The sequence below is a fragment of the Electrona antarctica genome (genome assembly GCF_951216825.1).
Source record: "Electrona antarctica genome assembly, chromosome: 3".
Taxonomy (NCBI): domain Eukaryota; kingdom Metazoa; phylum Chordata; class Actinopteri; order Myctophiformes; family Myctophidae; genus Electrona; species Electrona antarctica.
Genome location: NC_136808.1, coordinates 11,772,434 through 11,793,178, shown reverse-complemented (window position 1 = coordinate 11,793,178; position 20,745 = coordinate 11,772,434). Strand labels below are relative to the sequence as shown.

The following is a 20,745-nucleotide window of genomic DNA, read 5'->3' as shown; positions in this document are numbered from 1 at the left end:
ATTTGTTCTCAAAAAAGTGTACAGTATTTGTTAAAATGACTTTTTTCTGTACTCTCAACTCATAAACACCTACAAAACTGGGGGAAGCCAGGTGTCCTCGCCATGCTGGCTTGTGGTGAACATTTTTGTCAATTTTTTTTTTGTCATGAATATGACATGAATATGAATAGCCTGAAAGAACATAACAGGTCTGTAACTCTGAGAGTGTTCAAATGGAGCCGTAAGGATCCATTTGCACCCATTAGACTACTCAGAGTTAAAGGGGTCCTTAATAAAACATTAGAGAACCACTAGCACTAGTTGGACTCCTAAAATGCCATAGTGTCATAGTAAATCAGTGTCATACTATTCTGAAGAAAACCTGGAGACTGACATTCACTAAATGCCACGGACGAGACCATCTCTTTTCCACGGACATATCTGTTGTGTGTATGGACATATTGATGACCCCTGTTAACGTAATGTCATTATTTTATTGTTTTTTTTTGTGGCTTTCGCCTTTATTTTATATGTTTTATGGAGGGACAGACAGTAGGCTGACAGGAAATGGGGAGAGAGATGGGGGGAAGACATGCAGTAAAGGCCGTCGGGATCGGGAGTCGAACCCGCGGCACACTGCCAGATTGGATTACCAGCCAAGGTGCCTGGACCACTGATCCATGGCCCAGGCCGTAATGTCATTATTGATTAGTTCGATAAATGGTCAAACGCACAGACTATTTCTCCTTTGCTAATTAGCTCTGGTACATGTTGAACGGTCTTAAGCTTCTAAAGCAGGGATTCCCACTAGCTCCTCTCTATCTATCCAGAAAGAAATATTGATCTGGACTACTGATGCCTTTGCAAAGTAGAATGTAGAAAATGTAATTTGTAAGCTTGGTAAAGTATATGGATAAAAACAAAATAAAAAATGTAGAAAATTCGATTTACAAATACGCCAACTTCTACGACTAGAATAAGAGTCATAATGATAATTCATTTCATTGCCAGGTATGTATACACAACATTGATCTGGTTCTTGAGATTGGTGCATTTTACCCTGAAGCAACACTATCATATTGCAATTCTTAAATGCATCAGCAACATTTTCCTGTTGCATTGCCAAGATATATCAGTGTAATATCACTATGCTGATATTGGTTTCCAGACATTTGATCCTGTGCCCAACGTTGCTGACTGTTAACCCATGTTAGGCGGGAACCCCTTTTGGTGTTAGCATTATGTTATGCTTTAGCTATTGAAAAATAGCAGATCTACAAGCTCATAGCGCGCCACTCGGTGGCGCGCTATGAGCTTGTAGATCTGCTATTTTTGAAAAATCGAAGAACCACTGACATAGAAACATAGCTTTTTCAGAAAACTGTCAGGATGTAGAAGACATTTTTAGAATCTGATCTCAGGTCAAAATGGGTTAATGGAAGCATTGTCCATTGAACCTAAGATTTAGTACTGTATCCCCACCATCATAATGAAGACAGAGCTGTTGTTTAAATCAACAAACACAGCTATACAACACTGCTGATTCTTCAAAAGGACAGGCTCCAAGGTATATTCTATACTGTAACAATACAGTGTGCGTGCGTGCGTGCGTGCGTGCGTGCGTGCGTGCGTGCGTGCGTGCGTGCGTGCGTGCGTACACATACACATGTTTGTATTATTATAGAGGGTATGCGCGTGACATCATCATCAAACCAGGAAGTTATGCAGGAAGGCCTACTGAGTGGCAAAAAACTACTTTCTGGCCTTGACAGCCCATACATCCACACAGAAAAGTCTGCATTGCATTAAACAACATTAAACAATGTTAAACTCACTTTGCATGTTGCTTTGCCACTCGATGTGCCATTCACTTTAAGCATGTGCATACCCTCTATTACATGAGAACTTCAGCATTTTAGGACTCATATTTTGTGAATACCTTTTTTGTGTGTGTGGCCATTTTATACCTTCATCCTCTTATGGGTAAAGTCAAAATCTGGGATAACGTCAACCCTGACCCCTAAACCTAACCTCTCGAAAGGCCCAATCCCAAAACATTGTTTGGATTTACATGATAAATCCAAACACTGACCAGAAGAAAGTCAAATTATGGTCAAAAGCAGATACAACTGCTGCGTTTTCCTCTGTGTTTAGCAACACAGAGGAAAAAAAACATCAGATTGATGACATACTACTGAAATTGATTATACAAAAAGGTTGATCATACTCAACTACCAATAGAACAGGTATAGTACCGGTAAATACCGGTATACTGTACCATATCAGAGTAAATAACATAATATTAAGTTAAGCATGCTACATTATTAAACATAATGAAGAACCCCCTGGTACTATCAAACATACTCTGACAACAGTCCAGCCAGAACAAAACACTGTAAACATACGATTATGTTGTAGGACAGCAGGTAACAAGCTTTCATATTGGAATGAGATTGTGGGAGGGGGGAAATCTACTTGCCTATAATCTCATGACATTTGTTTCAGACGACAAATCTAACAGTAGATTGATCCATCTTCAAATGTTTGTTTGGTTGAGTGTGTGGCTGCGTGCGTGCGTGCGTGCGTCAGGGGGGGGATTCATGTGGGTGCACATATATGCGTGGACGGGTGCGTGTGTGTAATGAAGGTTGCACTTGGAAGACTGATGATAGGACAATGAAAATAGTTAAACTGTGTGTGTGTGTGTGTGTGTGTGTGTGTGTGTGTGTGTGTGTGTGTGTGTGTGTGTGTGTGTGTGTGTGTAGAGGTCAGTGAAAATAGCAGGAACTACCACATCTGTCACTGTCACCAGACATGGAGAATTTTACTGGCACGCACGCACGCACCCAAGCACGCGCGCACACACGCACGCACGCAGTAATGTCTATTTTGCCTCATTATCTGCCTCTTCTGTGTGCAATATTTACAGTTCAACTTTTCATAACTTTGTATACTCGACTGTGGCTTGTTTAAAAACAATATAATACCGAATTGGTTCAAATTCAGAGTTGGAAATTGTGTGAAATTTGTATGCAATTTTGGAAAAACTTACCATATTCATGTTGCACCAGATCTAAGGGACACATATTTAGCAAAGGCACACTCAATTGTCATATTGCATTTTAATAATTTATTGGAATATCTTTGCTCTCCCAAAATGTGTCACTACCGAAATATAGACTTTTACCTTCGAATAAAGATACTTATTTTAATCTTCTTCTTTTTTTTTCCAATTCCCCCCTGTACAGACCATTTTTAAGAATGTATGTAGGTGGTTCCACAATTAAATACATTTAAATTGATATGTTAACATTTTATTTTATGTTGAATTATTGAGAGTAATCAAAATCTAAACGCAATATTCTTTGTAAAATGTATAAAGTTGATTATGTTGTTTTCAGCCTTATTGGTAGTTGACATTACACATACACCTAACCAATCATGATCTTAAAATATTGGTTGATAACTCACTATCTTTGATTTTAGACAAAACAACCAGTGTTTCGGTAGTGACTGCACTGTTTCGGTAGTGACCACAGCATTGTCTTTACAATGCGGTGCCATAGTCACTTAACTATTTTTCTAAATATTAACTCATAAGATGCTTTACATTTGCTCAAGCTACTACTAAACTACTAGAATTACTAGAATTAAGTACATTAAAATGCATAAACATCCAATTTTGTCACTGTTTCGGTAGTTTTTAGCTTAACTCTACAATGCTAGGCAAAAAAACAGCTTTGAACTGATGTACATGGATAGAAACATCACATTTAGCAGAAAAACCTAAATTGTTTATAATTTATGAGAAATTATGTGTTTCGGTAGTGACACTCCTTAAAACCACGCACTGATTTTCAGACTTTGGAAGACATTAATTTCAGACTGAAGTAAACTAGCTACTCATCATTTGGCCATGATGAACATGAAGTCTATGTCACTTCTTGGTGAAGAGTGTGGGGGTGTGGCTTAAACCAGGCTCCATATATGGACTTAAACTCTGTCTGTTTTGGTAGTGACATGAAAACATGGGACAGCATTTTTTAAATAAAGTTTTTTTATTTAAAAAAATCTACAAAATCAAATATTTCAAATGGGTGTATTAAAATTTAAGTATGTTTTTCATGAATTGAAATGTAGGGGTTAGAGGTTGTGACAGCCACCTTCCAATACTAGGAAGTGACATATAAAGGATGTTTTTTATATATTTAATGTTATATTATCTCAATTAATGTATTGTGATTAATTAGACCATACTATGACATTACTACAGTGAAAAGTCTGAATACTAAATTGTGTTTTTCATTGTGGGACTGCAATTTGAACCAATTCGGTAGAATGGCTCATATACATTCACACATAAGAAAATATGTCAAAACTAGTTTGTCTTCTACTTTGTATGTATCTTAACTATTGTACAGTACATGAGATTTACTAGTAAGTTTAATAGAACATGTCAATGTAAGTTTGATATATTCAGTATTCCCATTTTCAATACAACCATTTCCCAAAGCAACAAACTAAACGCAATCATGTCCACGTGATTCATGTTTGGACACCTGTGAGATTGACGGAAATCAAGGAAATGGATTTGGGGTCAAAAGACTCAACAAGCTGCAAACCTCCCAAGGCATTGTGCTATTTTTGCAGGGATAAATTATCCAATGCTTCCATGAAACAAGCTGATCTCCTGCATAATGTCAGCACAAAACACCAGTGTAATATCCGTAAACTCACTTAAGGTCATATACCAAGAAACACTGTTAAGTCTTCAAAACATCAACCAAAGCACTCAAGACTTTCGACAGTGGAAAGGAAAAAAATGTGAGGTTACATAATTACATTTGTGAACATTTTGCAAGAGTTTATTTAAAATCATATGCCTTAATACCTTCTTCTCTGAAAAGGGTCTGAAACTGGTAATCCTGCAACAGTGTCTGTAGGAGCTGTGTCGTGTTAAAACTCATCCAAGTTTCATCCAAGCGGGACTTGATTAACATGGTGTTAATTATATCCAGGAGTGCCGCCAACGACGCATTTATTTAGCGTTCTATTTATTGATAAACATATAATATATAACAAAGGCTTCTAAAGACTCTTGAATAGACGTCAATCAGATCCGCACGGACAGCTCCGCCACTGCATGTTTTGGGAGACGAGCAGGTCTTCTTCTACGAAGAAATAAAATGGGAGTGAACTGTGGAAGGAGCTGAACTATCGCTACTGCCATCTAGCGTTGGATGAGTTAAAGTATCCCTATTTGGAATGAAAACCCTGGCGTCCAGTCAGTGTATTCTCCCCCTCGTACACAGGGTACACACTGGTGTCCAAGAAAATGGGTCCTTTGTTGCTTGATGTTTTGAATGACAGTATCGATGAGATTGTTCGGGCCGGAAGCCAATCTGAAGATGGGATCGCAGCATACCTAGTGAAAACTTTTTGAACTGAAAACACCCGCCTGCTGTTACACAAAGAAGTGTGCTGACTCTCTGGAGAATACTGAACAGTGTGCTATAATTAAGATCTGTTAAGTGTGCACCATTCTGTCAAAGCACTCATCTCCCCATGTGACCTTGTTTCAGGACACAGAGTGGCTTGCAACGCTATGCTATCTGGCAGACCTACTATATTCAGCAAACTGAACAAATTGAATGTGTGTCTGTCTGCAGGGGAAGCTGCATTACAAGAAGGATGGTTGAAAGCAGAGTTTTGGGGAAACTGCAATGTGCACAGGGGGCTTTTCCACCTGCTTTCATCAGAGGTGGATGTTGTCCGTAAAGTTTTTGACCAATCATCATGACACAGTTTTCATGTTCACAGCAGATCTGCACAGCAGAATACTAACTTCCTTGGGCGGTAACTTTATATCCCGCTTAACCCATTTAGACCCGAGGACGATTCTACAAATGCCTTCTAAATCCTGACAGTTTTCTGTAGAGATGTCCCAATACTGTATCGGTATCGGGACAAGTATCGGATCGGCCCTTATTTGTCATATCGGGTCATATCGGTATCGGTGAATATGCCATTCTACCCACAGATACGACACAGGGGTAAGGGGTTGACACTATGGCAGGTAAATAAAATGTTGGGACATGTGGAGTTTGCTTTGGAGTTGCCCAAACTGCAAGTGCATTCGAGTGAGGAGTCTGCTATAAACACAACACGAGATATATAGCTAGATAGCTATAAACACAACATGAGATCACAACACTGGTATCGGTATTCGGTATCGGTATCGGCTAACACAGAAATTGAGGTATCGGGATAGGATCAGCGAAAAAAGAAAAAAGTGTATTGGGACATCCCTAGTTTTCTATAAAAAACATGTTTCTATGTCAGTCGTTCTCAAACGTTTTCATGTCAAGGACCCAAATCTGTTGTTCCAGGGACACACGCAGGACAGCATGTGAGATGCTCACCGCAACACGGAGCGGCCGCAAACATGACAACAACAAGACGCGAAGAACCGCTTTGCAAACGAGTCCTTGGGACATCAATATGCAGCTCTAAGCAGAGGTAATATCATTTATTTTCTGGGAATCATGTTGGGGACCGCAATGGGCCCCTTTCAGGGCCACATGCGGCTCCGAAAACCTGCATTTAAATAATGCAGACAGTCAAAAGCAATTTCACTTAGACCCATGTGGGGTCCCACAAATGCAATAAAAGTGACAGTGTTAGAAACATTTTTGCTTCTTCTAAATTAGTCATGTGACAACGCTTTTCACATCTGCTCACAAGATCTTTTTAAGTTGAAATGGCTACTTCCCTACCGCAGCTTCCCTGGGTCCGCATGGTTGCAACCCACAACTTACACACAGTCCTGCATGGGTGTATACTAGGCAGAGCAGCCTGGAGGAGATGCTGCTCTCGCCTTTCTGCATATATTGATTCCCTTCCTGTGCAGTGATATGGATTGATATGCCCTGGATTGATTCTTGTTTGGCTGCTCTGCACCCCAGCTCTGAGAGTCTTGTCTTAATCTACCCACAATCCCCTGCGGCATCACTCTGGGGCTAAGGTGACTGTCTTACCACAACCCCTCTCATGCAGGCAGGCAGGCAGGCAGGCAGGCAGGCAGGCACGCACGCACGCACGCACGCACGCACGCAACACACACACACACACACACACACACACACACACCCTTAGGGCTTGGTGGAAGGAAGGCAAGTACTGCTTTCTGATGCCTTGAACTTTGACAGATTGTTGAAATCTCCCGAGAACTTTTTTCTTCTTCACAAGGCTAAAACCCTAAGTGAATGTTAACACCCGTGATGAGAAGTGAAAGGGCCACAGCAGCAGTATATGCAGTAGAGTGCCATCTGCACAGCAGAATCTCTCTCTGTCTTCTCGTCGCAATATGATGCAATCAGAACTATAATTCCTTGAGAGATTTGAAGATCAGCCTCGAAAGCCAGATGTGTGAACGTCGATTGATCACGGCGTCAGACATCTGTCCAATCTCTCGACAACAATGTCGAGAGATTCTATACTGTACCTCTATGTTGGAGGGGAGGACCATGGTTCTTCGATAGCTCCTCTGCCCCCGCAAGTCATGCGTCACCTTGCAGGAGGACAGCACTGCCCAGCGTTGCTCCGTGGTGGGAAATATTTCTCTGTGTTGGCATTGTCTTGGAGGGGGGGGTGCGTGTGGGGGGGGGGGGGGTAATAATAATTTACTATTCTATGCCTATCGTGCTGCAACTCGGACGAGGCTGAGTCGCCTCTAAGGCGAAGTTCGCAACGTTCAACACGGCAACTCGCATGCTCTGTGGTGTCTCTCGTGGCTCAGGTTCGCTATAGACACGACGTCAGACATCTGTCCAATCTCTCGACAACAATGTTATCAGCAAAAAACCCAAAACGCTAGTCTGTGGTTGTTGGAAAAGTAGGGGGCGGGCAAACTCAGACTCTTAAAGTAAACGCGTATGGTGGCACTGGGAACTTCATAAATGCCAACTGCTATCCAGCAATAAAATAATTAATAGGCGAGTATTTTGTTATACATAGGGGGGTTTGAAAAATATTATGCCCCCCTGCTGATTCGTGCCTGGAGCCGAGTTGGTTTTAGGTTTTTCCGTACTTTGGGCTGTGGCTTAGGACTTTAGGTGGAATCTTGATTAGGGGTTTTGCTCATGAGGTTGCTAGGGCCTTGATGTTAGTGGAATCAGAGGCTTTAAATGTGAGGAACGCAGAGGAGGTCATGATGATATAGGCAAATAAGGCCAGAATTATAAGAGAGGGCTTGAATTGTATAGGACAAGAATTATTCACCGACACTGCTCGCTGTGTAGAGACCCATTCACTCTCATTCAGCCCTCTTCCGGTGCTGCGTCTTTGTTTTCATGCCTAGTAACAACAACTCTACACATTGTAATGGGAGTTTCCGACAGATTCAGCTGCGGAGCTCTGAATTCTTTTTTTGAAGGATTACACTGAATTAAAACAGGGCTTAAGTGAATGCTATATTTTTATATTATTTCTTTTTGCGAAAACCGCAATATGAATTGGTTGTGAGTGGTTCAAAGGTGGGTTGTGAGTTGACTCTACAGACACTACAATCACCTACAGGTAAAAAAGAAAGAAAGAAAGGAAAAAATGAATACCATCAGTATTGTGCGTGGTGGTCTCCTCATCAATATTCATTCAGTTCCCTTATTCATAATGTGATTGGTGCCATGCACCACCTGTCAAGTCATTTCAATATTTTGACACAGGGTGTCATAACAGTGACATAAATGCACACAAATATAAAGAGATGGAGAAAGACAGCCCCTGGATTATATCTGCAGGCCTCCGAGACCACTTTTATTCTCCCCTTGGCTGAGCTTGCATCCTTTTCAAGCTTAGTTAGTGATACAAAGGCCTTAACACTGATGAATTACCCCATTAGCTGGTTAATTACTCTATTAATATCTCTATTGTAAAACAGTACATGATGTGATTGTTAGCTGGGGCCGTCATCATATCTCACAGCCACCTGCGGGTTGCAGCGATCGTTAAGGCCCTTGACGATCAAGCTAGCTAACAAGCTCGCCGTTATCGGAAAATGTTCGTTGCAGCACTTTTGACCTTCACGGTGGCTGAGCACGGGATCACATTCGCCGATAGTCTTCCTTATCAGTTAGCTTTGTGCAATTTTGCACGTTTCTCGTGCTTTAAGGTTGTAAAATTAGCATTTAAATATGCTTATTGTTACCGTCACACGGAAACAAAGTGCAACACACGCTACTGCTTTGGCAAAGAACAGTGAAAAGGGCAACTATTGTACCACTCTGTGTCACTGTGTGAGTGTGTGTGTGTGTGTGTGTGTGTGTGTGTGTCTGTGCGCGTATGGCCGGAGTAATGAAAATAAAAAGTAATTTTGACAGCTACAGTACTTGACCTTGCTCTCCTATCGTTTTACAACAGACAGACACTCGCACACACGCGCACGTGCGCACACACATACACACACACACACACACCATTGTGTGCGCGCGCGTGTGTGTGTATGTGTATGTGTGTGTGTGTGTGTGTGTGAGAGACTGCTGCCTCTAGGCGGCACTCTGTAACAGCTATGCCTATGACTCTCCCTCTGTCTTTCTGCACGCACGCACGCACGCACGCACGCACGCACGCACGCACGCACGCACGCACGCACGCACGCACGCACGCACGCACGCACGCACGCACGCACGCACGCACGCACGCACGCACGCACGCACGCACGCACGCACGCACGCACGCACGCACGCACGCACGCACGCACGCACACACACACACACACACACACGGTCCTATCAGCAGTCACGGAGAATTCCTTCTTTCTTGCACCGGCTCTTAGTTACCATGGAAACCAATAAAAGAGCGGTTTGAGATGGGGGGGGGGTGAAACAGTGACTGAGGGAAAAAGAGGAAACAGGAAGAAAAGGAGCAGTGGAAGAACCCAATAGAGAGAGAGAGAGAGAGAGTGTGTTAATAGCAGACATACAAGCTCAAATCGCATCAGCGACACCACGTTCGCTGTGAGCTTGTAGGTCGGCTATTGTCGTCTTGCGACAAAGTATGACTGGGGCCAGAGAGAGAGAGCGGAGGAGAACAGAGGGAGGAAAAGAGGAGACAGAGAGAGCGCAAGAGGAGATGTATTATTTAAAGAGGTCTCACCCTTTCTAATGAGTTTGGTCTAAGAAGCCCCAGGAGTCGCCCCAAAGATAGAAAGAAGCATAACTTCTGGAAACTCAACAGAAGGGAGCTCTATATGTGTGATATCAGTCAGTCAGTCAGTCAGTCAGTCAGTCAGTCAGTCAGTCACCCTCATACATTATAATTGACATCGCTTCTTCGCTGGGACGTGGTCATGGCTATGTGTTTTAAGCAATATTATATAGAGAGTTTATTGTTGCCACAACAGAGAACAGTCAGCAATGAGGCACTAGCACCGAATTCTCTAAGAATCACTCCAGCCAAATCGCTAATCTGGTGTCGGGGATCTCTTATCTGTATCTGTGATCTCTTTCTTTCGTCCATGACCCACACTTCATGACCACAGGTGAGAGTAGGGACGATGATGACTGATGGTGCCTTGTGGCTCAGATCTCTTTCCGTCAACAGAGCGGTACAGCGACCACACAACCGCTGCTCCTCAGTCTCCCTCAGACATGCCAGCTGTTCATCACCCCATGAACCATATGGGAGGAAAAAAGCATGACTTTTACATGAGAATTTGACACGGTGGAACTACTCTAGATGGGTGCAGTCAGTAGAGCACAAATGTCCACCAGGAGGCATGCACCCCATCACATTCACCAGACATACAGAATGTTAACCATCATTCTGTATGTCTGGTGAATAAACTAGAGCGGTGCCCGTTGGAACGATGCAAGTTGGAAATGCGTGCCCCACCCAGATAGTATAGCGACTTTAAGCAACGACGGATACGGCAGTCGGCTACGGCAACCGGAAATGGATCAGTGCTCGATACATAAACCTGCTCTCCGTCGCAGCCCTTTCTACTACGGGAGAACCTACACTTAAACGTAATGTCTACAACGCCATGTCATAACCATGTTTATTGAAATTATAGCTGTCATACATTTACACAGATTGCTCCATCACCTCTCTTATGCTGTGCAATGTGTTGGCATGCTCTGAATGAAGAAATAACACTAATACCATATGTCATATTAACCATGTTTATTAAAACGGCTTTCCCCTGTACGAAACACAAATCAGCCCTGGAATCAGCGGCCCTCATATCTGTCAAAAATTCAAAATATACATAAACATAATTAAGTGTTTAGAGCATGCAGCCAAAGCACGTCAACGAAAGTAATACAAACTAAAGGGTCAAGCATGATAGGGCTTAGGGTAGGACAAGTCCTGGCGTGTATTTTGCACTCCATACAGAAATGCATTGCACAGGCTTAGGGAATACATTCATATTTAGAGAACACTTGCAGCATACATTGCACTCTATGGAAGGAATCTGAGGGCAAAAAGATCACAAAGAATGTCTAAGTGATTAAGTGCAAAATGCAAGAACTAACTTAACCCAAAAGTACAAATAGGCTAATTATCTCCTCTAGGCCGACAGGCCAGGCCCAGGGGGCAAGGATTATGTTTTCACCACTGTCCGACCGTACATGTGTGTCTCTCTCTCTCTCTTATGAAACATTGTGATGCAGCGTCGGATATACATATCTGTACATGAGTTCAAGGAGTACATTAGCACATTAAGTGGGAGGATAAAATCGCCTGTCAGCTGAATGTACTGCGAGCGGAAGTATTCACTCGGTGGTGTAAAGAGGGGCCGATCAGCTTTTTCTGTATTAGATATAACCTACAGGGCCAGTGGGAAAGAAACACATGGCGCAGAGACCTGGATACAGACACCGAGACCATGAAGATGACCTGGAACCAACTGGCGAGACCTGGATACAGACACCGAGACCATGAAGATGACCTGGAACCAACTGGCGAGACCTGGATACAGACACCGAGACCATGAAGATGACCTGGAACCAACTGGCGAGACCTGGATACAGACACCGAGACCATGAAGATGACCTGGAACCAACTGACGAGACCTGGATACAGACACCGAGACCATGAAGATGACCTGGAACCAACTGGCGAGTTGGCGAACGGCTCAAGACAGAGATCTTTTGTTGATGTAATATATGCCTCAGAAGGGGTAGTAGGCGTTAAGTAAGTATGAACCGACCACCTGGAAAAAAGTTACACGCTTTTTGAATATGGAGGCACGTTCAAGATCATGTTGAGCCGTCTGCTAAAGTCATAGGGCAGACTAAAACAATACTGGTGTCAAGGTTGTTGTTGTTGTTGTTGTTGAAGACATATATGATTCCTATACTGTACTAGCTTTCATCAGTGAGCTACGACAGATGTTAAAGTAACTTTTCCAACAATGATTATTACAGGAAATGAAAAAGCAAGACCCTTAACCCATTTTGGGGCGGGAACCCCTTTTGGTGTTAGCATTATGTTATGCTTTAGCTATTGAAAAATAGCAGATCTACAAGCTTGTAGGTCTGCTATTTTTGAAAAATCAAAGAACGACATAGAAACATAGCTTTTTCAGAAAACTGTCAGGATGTAGAAGACATTTTTTGAATCTGATCTCAGGTCAAAATGGGTTAAAAGGGATGAAAATAGAAACAAATGGTCCAAAGGAGGTGGATGCTTGAGGTTAAATCACCCGCCCCATGCAGTCAGACGTGTGATTGTGACTGAGTTGAATTGATTGCCTGAACTAGCGCTGCGGTCTTGGCATCATTAGGGCCATGAATCATGATTATCATGATGATGCGTGTGATATTTGTGAAATGCACAAATGCAATGTATTTGACAAAACAATACATGTATCCATTATGATTTACCCCTTTGACTACAGTACAAAGCTGAAATAATGCTACTAGTACTCATAGAAATATGATGCCAGGATCAATTACGAAAAAGCCATGAATCTATTGCCAGATTGAATTTAAAGGGCTTTCAGACTTTCAGACAATATGTTTCCTTTGACGGAACATCAGTACGGGCTTGTCCATTAATAGCCCTCAAAAGTGAATAAAAACATCAATACTTGGCATCAGTTTATCAATACAGCATGATGGGGTAAAGTAAAGTATATCTTCATCTTATGGTGGATCAATTTTTACACCCAACCCTGTCTGCTAATGAACACAAGCGCTTTATGTTCACACAAAATGAAAAAACGAATGCTTAGTATTGTAAATACTGCCAGCGCCTTGTTGAACACACTAAGGAAATGTAGCCTGCAACTGGGATGGCTGTATTATCCGCCTGGCTGAGTGGTGGTAATAGCAAAATGGTAAATGGTGCATTTGCTGTATATGGTGCCTTTATCCAAAGAGCTCTAAGATGTGCATTCATTCACATACACACCAATAGTGGAGGAAATGCATGCAAGGCACAGACCTGCTCATCAAGAGCAGTTGAAGAGAAACTGTTCGCGCGTGCGCGCGCGCGCACACGCACACACGCACACACACACACACACACACACACACAGACACACACACACACACACACACACACACACACACACACACACACAAACACACACACACACACACACACACACACACACGCGCGATTGTGAGCGGGATTGTGAGCGCTGGACCAGTGAGTGCAGCTGACTTTATCACCAAGACACCAGTCATCTGTCTTCATCTCCATCAACAGTCAACAGTCTCAAAATACATAAATATAGAAAGAACTGTACATTCATTCACATGCACACCAATAGTGGAGGAAACCATGCACGGCACAGACCTGCTCATCAAGAAGAGAATCATCAGAATATCGCTGGTTTGAAATGCCGGACTACAGTTGCAAAATCTGGGAAAGGACTTCAGTCAGGCGCCATATACTGTATTTCCAAGGAAACTGAGATGACACTCGCAAAAAAGGTTTCTTTTCGTTATTTACTGCTGTCATTTTCGGTCATTTTGTGCTAACCTACACTACCTTGCACTATGTCGGTTAAACCCATTTTGGGCGGGAACCCCTTTTGGTGTTAGCATTATGTTGCGCTTTAGCTATTGAAAAATAGCAGATCTACAAGCTCATAGCGCGCCACCGAGTGGCGCGCTCCGAGCTTGTAGGTCTGCTATTTTTGAAAAATCGAACGACTGACATCTGATCTCAGGTCAAAATGGGTTAAAAGAAAAGCTTTTAATTTGGGGGTCACTTATCTCTTATAATGATCTTTGGGGCTTGCACACTGTATTTTTAGCTTTTAGAAATGTCCTTGAGACTTTAGAAAGTATCTGAACAATCACCTCATCTAAGAAATATGACATAGACTGTAAATGTAAGTGTCTGCATGAGCTACAATTAATGGACAATATGGACTGTGTGCAGCTTGTTTTTCATTGGTTGTTCTAAAATTGCTACTCTGGGTACAATGATCTCATCTGTACTTCTCCATCCACACCTCTTCCCGTGTATCTCTCTCTCTCTCTCTGACCAGACTTTGTTAAACAGAGCTTTCACAGGAGCTTTGGTGAGGTCATTAAAAAGTGTGTATTGTGTGTGCTCCTGTTTTTGTGCATTGTGTGCGTGAGTGTGTGCGTTGCGTGCGTGCGTGCGTGCATGTGTGAGTGAGTGTGAGTGTGCAAGCAAGCATGCGTGCGTGCGTGCGTCCGTGCGTGCGTGCGTGCGTGCGTACTACGCCTGTTGTGTGTGCGTGTGTGTGTATATTATGCCTGTGTGTGTGTGTGTGTGTGTGTGTGTGTGTGTGTGTGTGTGTGCTCACTTTAAAATGCATCTCTTGTTCTGCCAGTTCTCCCTGATTTGCATATTTAACTCACATGGCACTGGTCACACGCAAACGCTGTATTGCACGCACATTCACATTATGTGCAGCCACCTCCCCCCCCCCCCCCACATGCACACCCACACTTGACAAAGTTGCCTCCTTTATTATATGTACTGTCAATCAAATAGACAGTCCATCCCTCAAACTGTTCACGCACGCACGCACGCACGCACGCACGCACGCACGCACGCACGCACGCACGCACGCACGCACGCACGCACGCACGCACGCACGCACGCACGCACGCACGCACGCACGCACGCACGCACGCACGCACGCACGCACGCACGCACGCACGCACGCACGCACGCACGCACGCACGCACGCACGCACGCACGCACGCACGCACGCACGCACGCACGCACGCACGCACGCACGCACGCACGCACGCACGCACGCACGCACACACACACACACACACACACACACACACACACACACACACACACACACACACACACACACACACACACACACACACACACACACACACACACACACACACACACACACACACACACACACACACACACACACACACAATTGTGAGCTCTGGACCAGTGAGTGCAGCTGACTTTATCACCAAGACACCAGTCATCTGTCTTCATCTCCATCAACAGTCAACAGTCTCCAAATACATAAATATAGAAATAACTGTACATAAGCCTATATGACTGCTGGACAAACCTATAAATTAAGAAGCCAAGTGTGCGTGCGTGTCCCATTTAGTTCTATCCCTGATAAAGAGTAGGACAAGTGAATGTTGCTCAGAAAGTTAACCTTTTGCTATTTCCGCCTATTTAATACCTTATATAAAAGGCTGCTGATTCACAATAGAACCAAATATTGGCATTCTGATTGTTCTGGGATGTAGGCACACTACCTGTAGACCATCTGTGCAAGTATGATGTAAAAACAATCAGCAGGTAGAAAATGAACTTGGAACTCCCTCTTTTAGGATAGGCGTTTTTTGCCTATGTGGTGAGTCACATCATGGATTCATTTTATGACTTTTGCAGTAAAAGTAAATCTCGGGACAATCCATTTCATGAAGGGGACATCCTAAAGATATGAAAAAACTATGTCCCGTTTTGTTATACCTCGGGGAGGGTTATCTCAAAAACTAAGCCTCTTTTAGAGGGTTTGTTCCTGCAGACACTTACATTTACTAGTGTAAATGTAAGTGTCTGCATGAGCTACAATTAATGGACAATATGGACTGTTTGCAGCTTGTTTTTCATTGGTTGCTCTAAAATTGCTACTCTGGGTACAATGATCTCATCTGTACTTCTCCATCCACACCTCTTCACGTGTATCTCTCTCTCTCTGACCAGACTTTGTTAAACAGAGCTTTCACAGGAGCCTCCTTTATCATCATATCATTAAAAAGTGTGTATTTGTGTGTGCTCCTGTTTTTGTGCATTGTGTGCGTGAGTGTGTGTGTGCATGCGTGTGTGTGTGTGTGTGTGTGTGTGTGTGTGTGTGTGTGTGTGTGTGTGTGTGAGTGAGTGAGTGAGTGAGAGTGAGAGTGTGAGTGCGTGCGTGCGTGCGTGCGTGCGTGCGTGCGTGCGTGCGTGCGTGCGTGCGTGCGTGCGTGCAATGGGAGGTCTCCTACCTTTACACGAGGGCAGAGCCGTGTCCCACGCCGGCTTCCCGTCGTGCCCCAGGACACATGTGACGGTGGCCCCGCCCACAGCCGTGTAGCCATGGTGACAGTGATAGGTGACCTCAGAGGCCAGCTTGTAGTCGTAACCCGTGCGGCTGCCGTTCATGATGTTCCCGGGGTCGAAACACGCCTCCCTTGGCTTTTCTGTGGGAAGATAACAAGAATGACACGAGTATCATTAACTGCCAGGTGAAACGAGTGCTGTCTCCGTTGTGCATCTGTCCCCCCAGTATTATTTTTTTAACGTGTACGTGTTTCTGTCACAATCTCGCGGCCGTTGTTTTTGTTATTTTGTTGGTTCAATCACTGTGTTGTGTTATGGCTTTCCTGTATAGCTCCAGACAGTTAGCTCATACTGTACGTTAGCTACTGTTGGCAGTGGCTCTGCGATGCAGAGTTGCTAACCTCGCTTCACCACTCACCAGGCTTTCCACCTCTACAGCGTTGCAGTCTGGGTTGAGTGGTTCAGAGTCTTCAGACCATTGGCCGCGTTTCAGAGTATGGGGTCAGACTCCCATTGGCTTAGGGGCAGCCAATCGTGACTAGGTCACTGTTAAAAACGGGGCTGTTTTTTTTGCCTCGCAAAAAAAGAGGCTGCTGTGTCACTGAACTAGTCTGCAGACTCTGCACCTTGAATAATTCATTCATTCATTCAAGTTTTATTTATTCTCGAAATTACACAACTCATTTTCAGTGTCGTCGAGTAATATCATATAAAAAAACATCACAATACATCAGAAGATCAGGAAAAGGAAAACGAAAGGTACAATAGAATGGCTTTACAGTAACATCCTGTCCTCCTACTGCAGATACACTGATGGTTGAACATGTCTCTCTGTGGGCCTTTCTACAAGGAAGACAGACAACAGTCAGGTGTGCTGAATAACCCCTACGGGTCCATTTGAATGCTTCCACAGTTAACTCCATACACTTATGGCTCTTTTCCACTACGAGAATTAAGGTCCTTTCAGACGACGGACACGCCTTGTAATTCATTTTCAGTGAGAGGCGTGCGTTTATGTTGGACGCACCGATAAGTTGAGGGGCGACAACGCAAGTGTATTGACGTGGCCGCGGTCCCGTGAAATTGTAGAGCGCGTGCTCGCTTCGTGCGCACGGCCGCCGCGGCTGACTAGACCTGGATTGTGTTGAGCTTCTTTTTTTTTTACGCTTGCGTTGTCGCGCCCCTCGTGAGCAGCAGACTTGGAGCAGGAACATCTGCGTGACACGTTCCCCGTCTGAAAGGACCTTAAAGCATACTGTATAAAGTATTTCACAGGTTCTGTATTCATTTCCATATGCCATGGCTCAGTTTCAGATGTCGCAACGCGTCGTTGATCTTGTAGATCTGCTATGTTCGCCCCATATGCTGCAGCTATAAGGGACACTGCTGGGGTTCATGTGGTTAAATGGACAGTGGGGATTTCGCTGTGTCAGATCCGCATATGAACTGAAAAGCAATATACTAGATAAGCATAGTCAGGTCCTGGATGCAGACAGTGCGGAAAATAAACTACAGTAGAGTACATTTGTACTTTTTCCTCTTTAAAAAAAAAAGCTTTTAGGTACTAGTTACTTTGTAGATTTAGATTAATTACACATTGATCAATGAAGCCCTATTTCACACTGGCTATTAAAAAACCAATAGCCGAGCTCACAAGTTCAGGTACTTTTTTACAAAGCTAGACACATTTAGAACTGTAGGTGTATTTTGATACACCTACAGTTACTATAATACTTCATTACATGGCTTGGTTGAATGCTTGATTCTGATTGGTCAATCGCTGAATTCAGCGGTGAGTTATGTCTTGATAATGACCGCTCCGCTTTATAACAGACATCTGCATAATCAAACCCTCTGAGCACCAGCTGCGTGGCTGTGCCACGCTTGATTTACTGCTGTTTCCAACATGACAGCCATGTAAACACACACACACACACACACACACACACACACACACACACACACTAGTGACACTAATGTCATTTACAGCTAAACATTGCTCTCAAAAAATATTTGAGCGAGAAATAGACGAAGCAGTACCCGAAAATTAATTATATTTGATCAACTCACTTCCTGGAATACTTTTTTTGTTGTGTTTTGGGTCAATGTATTAATTTATGTTAGGTGGTCATTGTCGGGATATAATTCACTTTCAGGGAGTTTAACCACCTCGGCTTTGCCTCGTGATTAAACTCTCCCGACAATGACCACCTAGCTAGCCAGATATTATCCCTTACAGTTTAGAATACAGACCATTTACTTGCGAGTATTTTTTACATTGTGGTATTGGTGCTTTTACTTCATAAATTAATCTGAGTATTCTTCCACCTACTGGATACAGACTGGTACGTCCCTCTCATTAGTGCTCTAATGTCTGATCTGTATTGCTAGCAGGACTGCTAAACTGGGAGTTAATAGAGCACCGAAGTCTGACGTCAATATCGGTAGAGGGCGCAAATCTGTGTTTGAAAAATAAACAAATCATCCAGGCCGTTTCACTCATATGGATATGAAGAATCAACTGACGCTATTGTTACTGCTGCTGAATTAGTTACATTTTCGCTAGAAACAGACTATCATATATGAGTGACTGACTGTCGCAAAAGATACAGAGACACCTCCCTGACAATAAATGCAGAGACAGCTTGTTTATTTTTGGACCACAATGCTTATAGCAGACGATATTATGATCACCGCATGTTATTCTCCATAGAGAAATTACTTCCGTGAACCAGGGGAATCGAGGGGATGAGCGAGTGACGTAAGGACTTCGGCGCTCTATATAGTCATTCTTATTAGTGATCTAATCTGTGTTCTTTTCTGGTGGTAGTAGGCCTGTCAACATCATTACATAACCACCTCATCATCCATTATTTGAGGCTCCGGGGGCTACAAGCTCTAGCTCTCTGGTAGATCTGTAATTTGAGCAAAATGACATTATTAAAGATAATGGCCTCTTTTGGCCATATATTTACGTCATATCTAATCCAACTGATGGATCCAGTGGACATGTACACACATCATAGCACTTTTTTATTGATATTTTTTGGGAGGGGGGGGGGGGGGGGGGGCGGTTGACCTCTCCTTCTGCACCATACTCCTTGCTGTTCGCACATGCGAGCTGCCGTTCATTTCCTTGTTTACGGCTCAGAGAGAATGCCTCGTATCTCCTAAGCAAGCGAAATCTCTCATATCTGCTGGCACTCTAGCGTCTTTATTTTGAAGTAAATCCCGGCACTAGTTTGTTTTTGTTTTTCAATGCCAAAACACAATTCAATCAACGAAGATGTCATGATGACAACTTTCAGTCAGAATCAGCTTTTGTTGCGTTCGTTTATGTGCTAAAAGAGTGACCTTGAGAGCTGTTTCCCTGTTACAATGGAAGTCAATGAGGCCCTATTTTTGAGTTCTTAATTCACTATTAAACTGCACAACGGAGCGAAATAATTATTGGAATGGACTAGTTTGATCATAACAAGGTATGAAAACACTTATTTTTGTCTGGTCGGTCTGACAAAAAATGTTGCTGCTGTTTCAATTTGAATGCTTTTATCTTGTCAATGCCAATATGAACTAACAAAAGTACTTCCCTGCTCCACTTCACTTCTCTATCAGAGTAATTACCTGGACAGCTGAATTTACGCTCATTCTAAAACGCAGTGTGAAGGAAAATGAGAGCGAAGCGCCAACATCAGTTAAATAATACAAATTTATGGAGGCAACAGAGTAGGAAATGGGGACTAATTAAACATTTTAACAACACTATTGGGGAAACTGATGGCAAAATTGGACCAAATGAACACATACCAGAGCCATGCCTCTGTTTTGCTTTCTGCCCAGTTACTTGATAGGCATTTTGATATGAGTAGCAAAATGCTAAATGCAGATCTCTGGCTTTGGGATAATAGGGAGAGATGTATGTTTCTTTATTGAGGCAAGCAGATAGAACCAATGTCATTGTTCAATGACAGTGCAAATGCGATGAGTTAGTCAGTCAGTCATAGATAGATAATATATAGATACAACAACAAAACAAATTAACAAACAACAGCATGAGGCAGTACGTGACTTGGTATAACAAGATAAAAGTGTACTTTATTATCCCCTTGGGTAAATATGTCCTCTGCATTTGACTAACTACTTAGGAGCAGTAAGCAGCCACAGAGCAGCGCTCGGGGACCAACCACAGTTGTAATGCCAGTAACCTTGGCCAAGGGCACTGGCAGGAGTACGTACTGCAAC

General features: G+C 43.2%; 1 protein-coding gene across 1 annotated transcript in view; it reads right to left on the bottom strand.

The window, feature by feature from the left end:
- Nucleotides 1–20,745, bottom strand: part of LOC306919635 (CUB and sushi domain-containing protein 1-like) — a gene marked incomplete at its 5' end in the record, with an annotated part of 687,041 nt that overhangs the window by 163,906 nt on the left and 502,390 nt on the right. Inside the window, 1 exon segment of the mRNA XM_079496199.1 lies at nucleotides 16,449–16,643. Coding sequence (XP_079352325.1) covers nucleotides 16,449–16,643 — 195 coding nt within the window.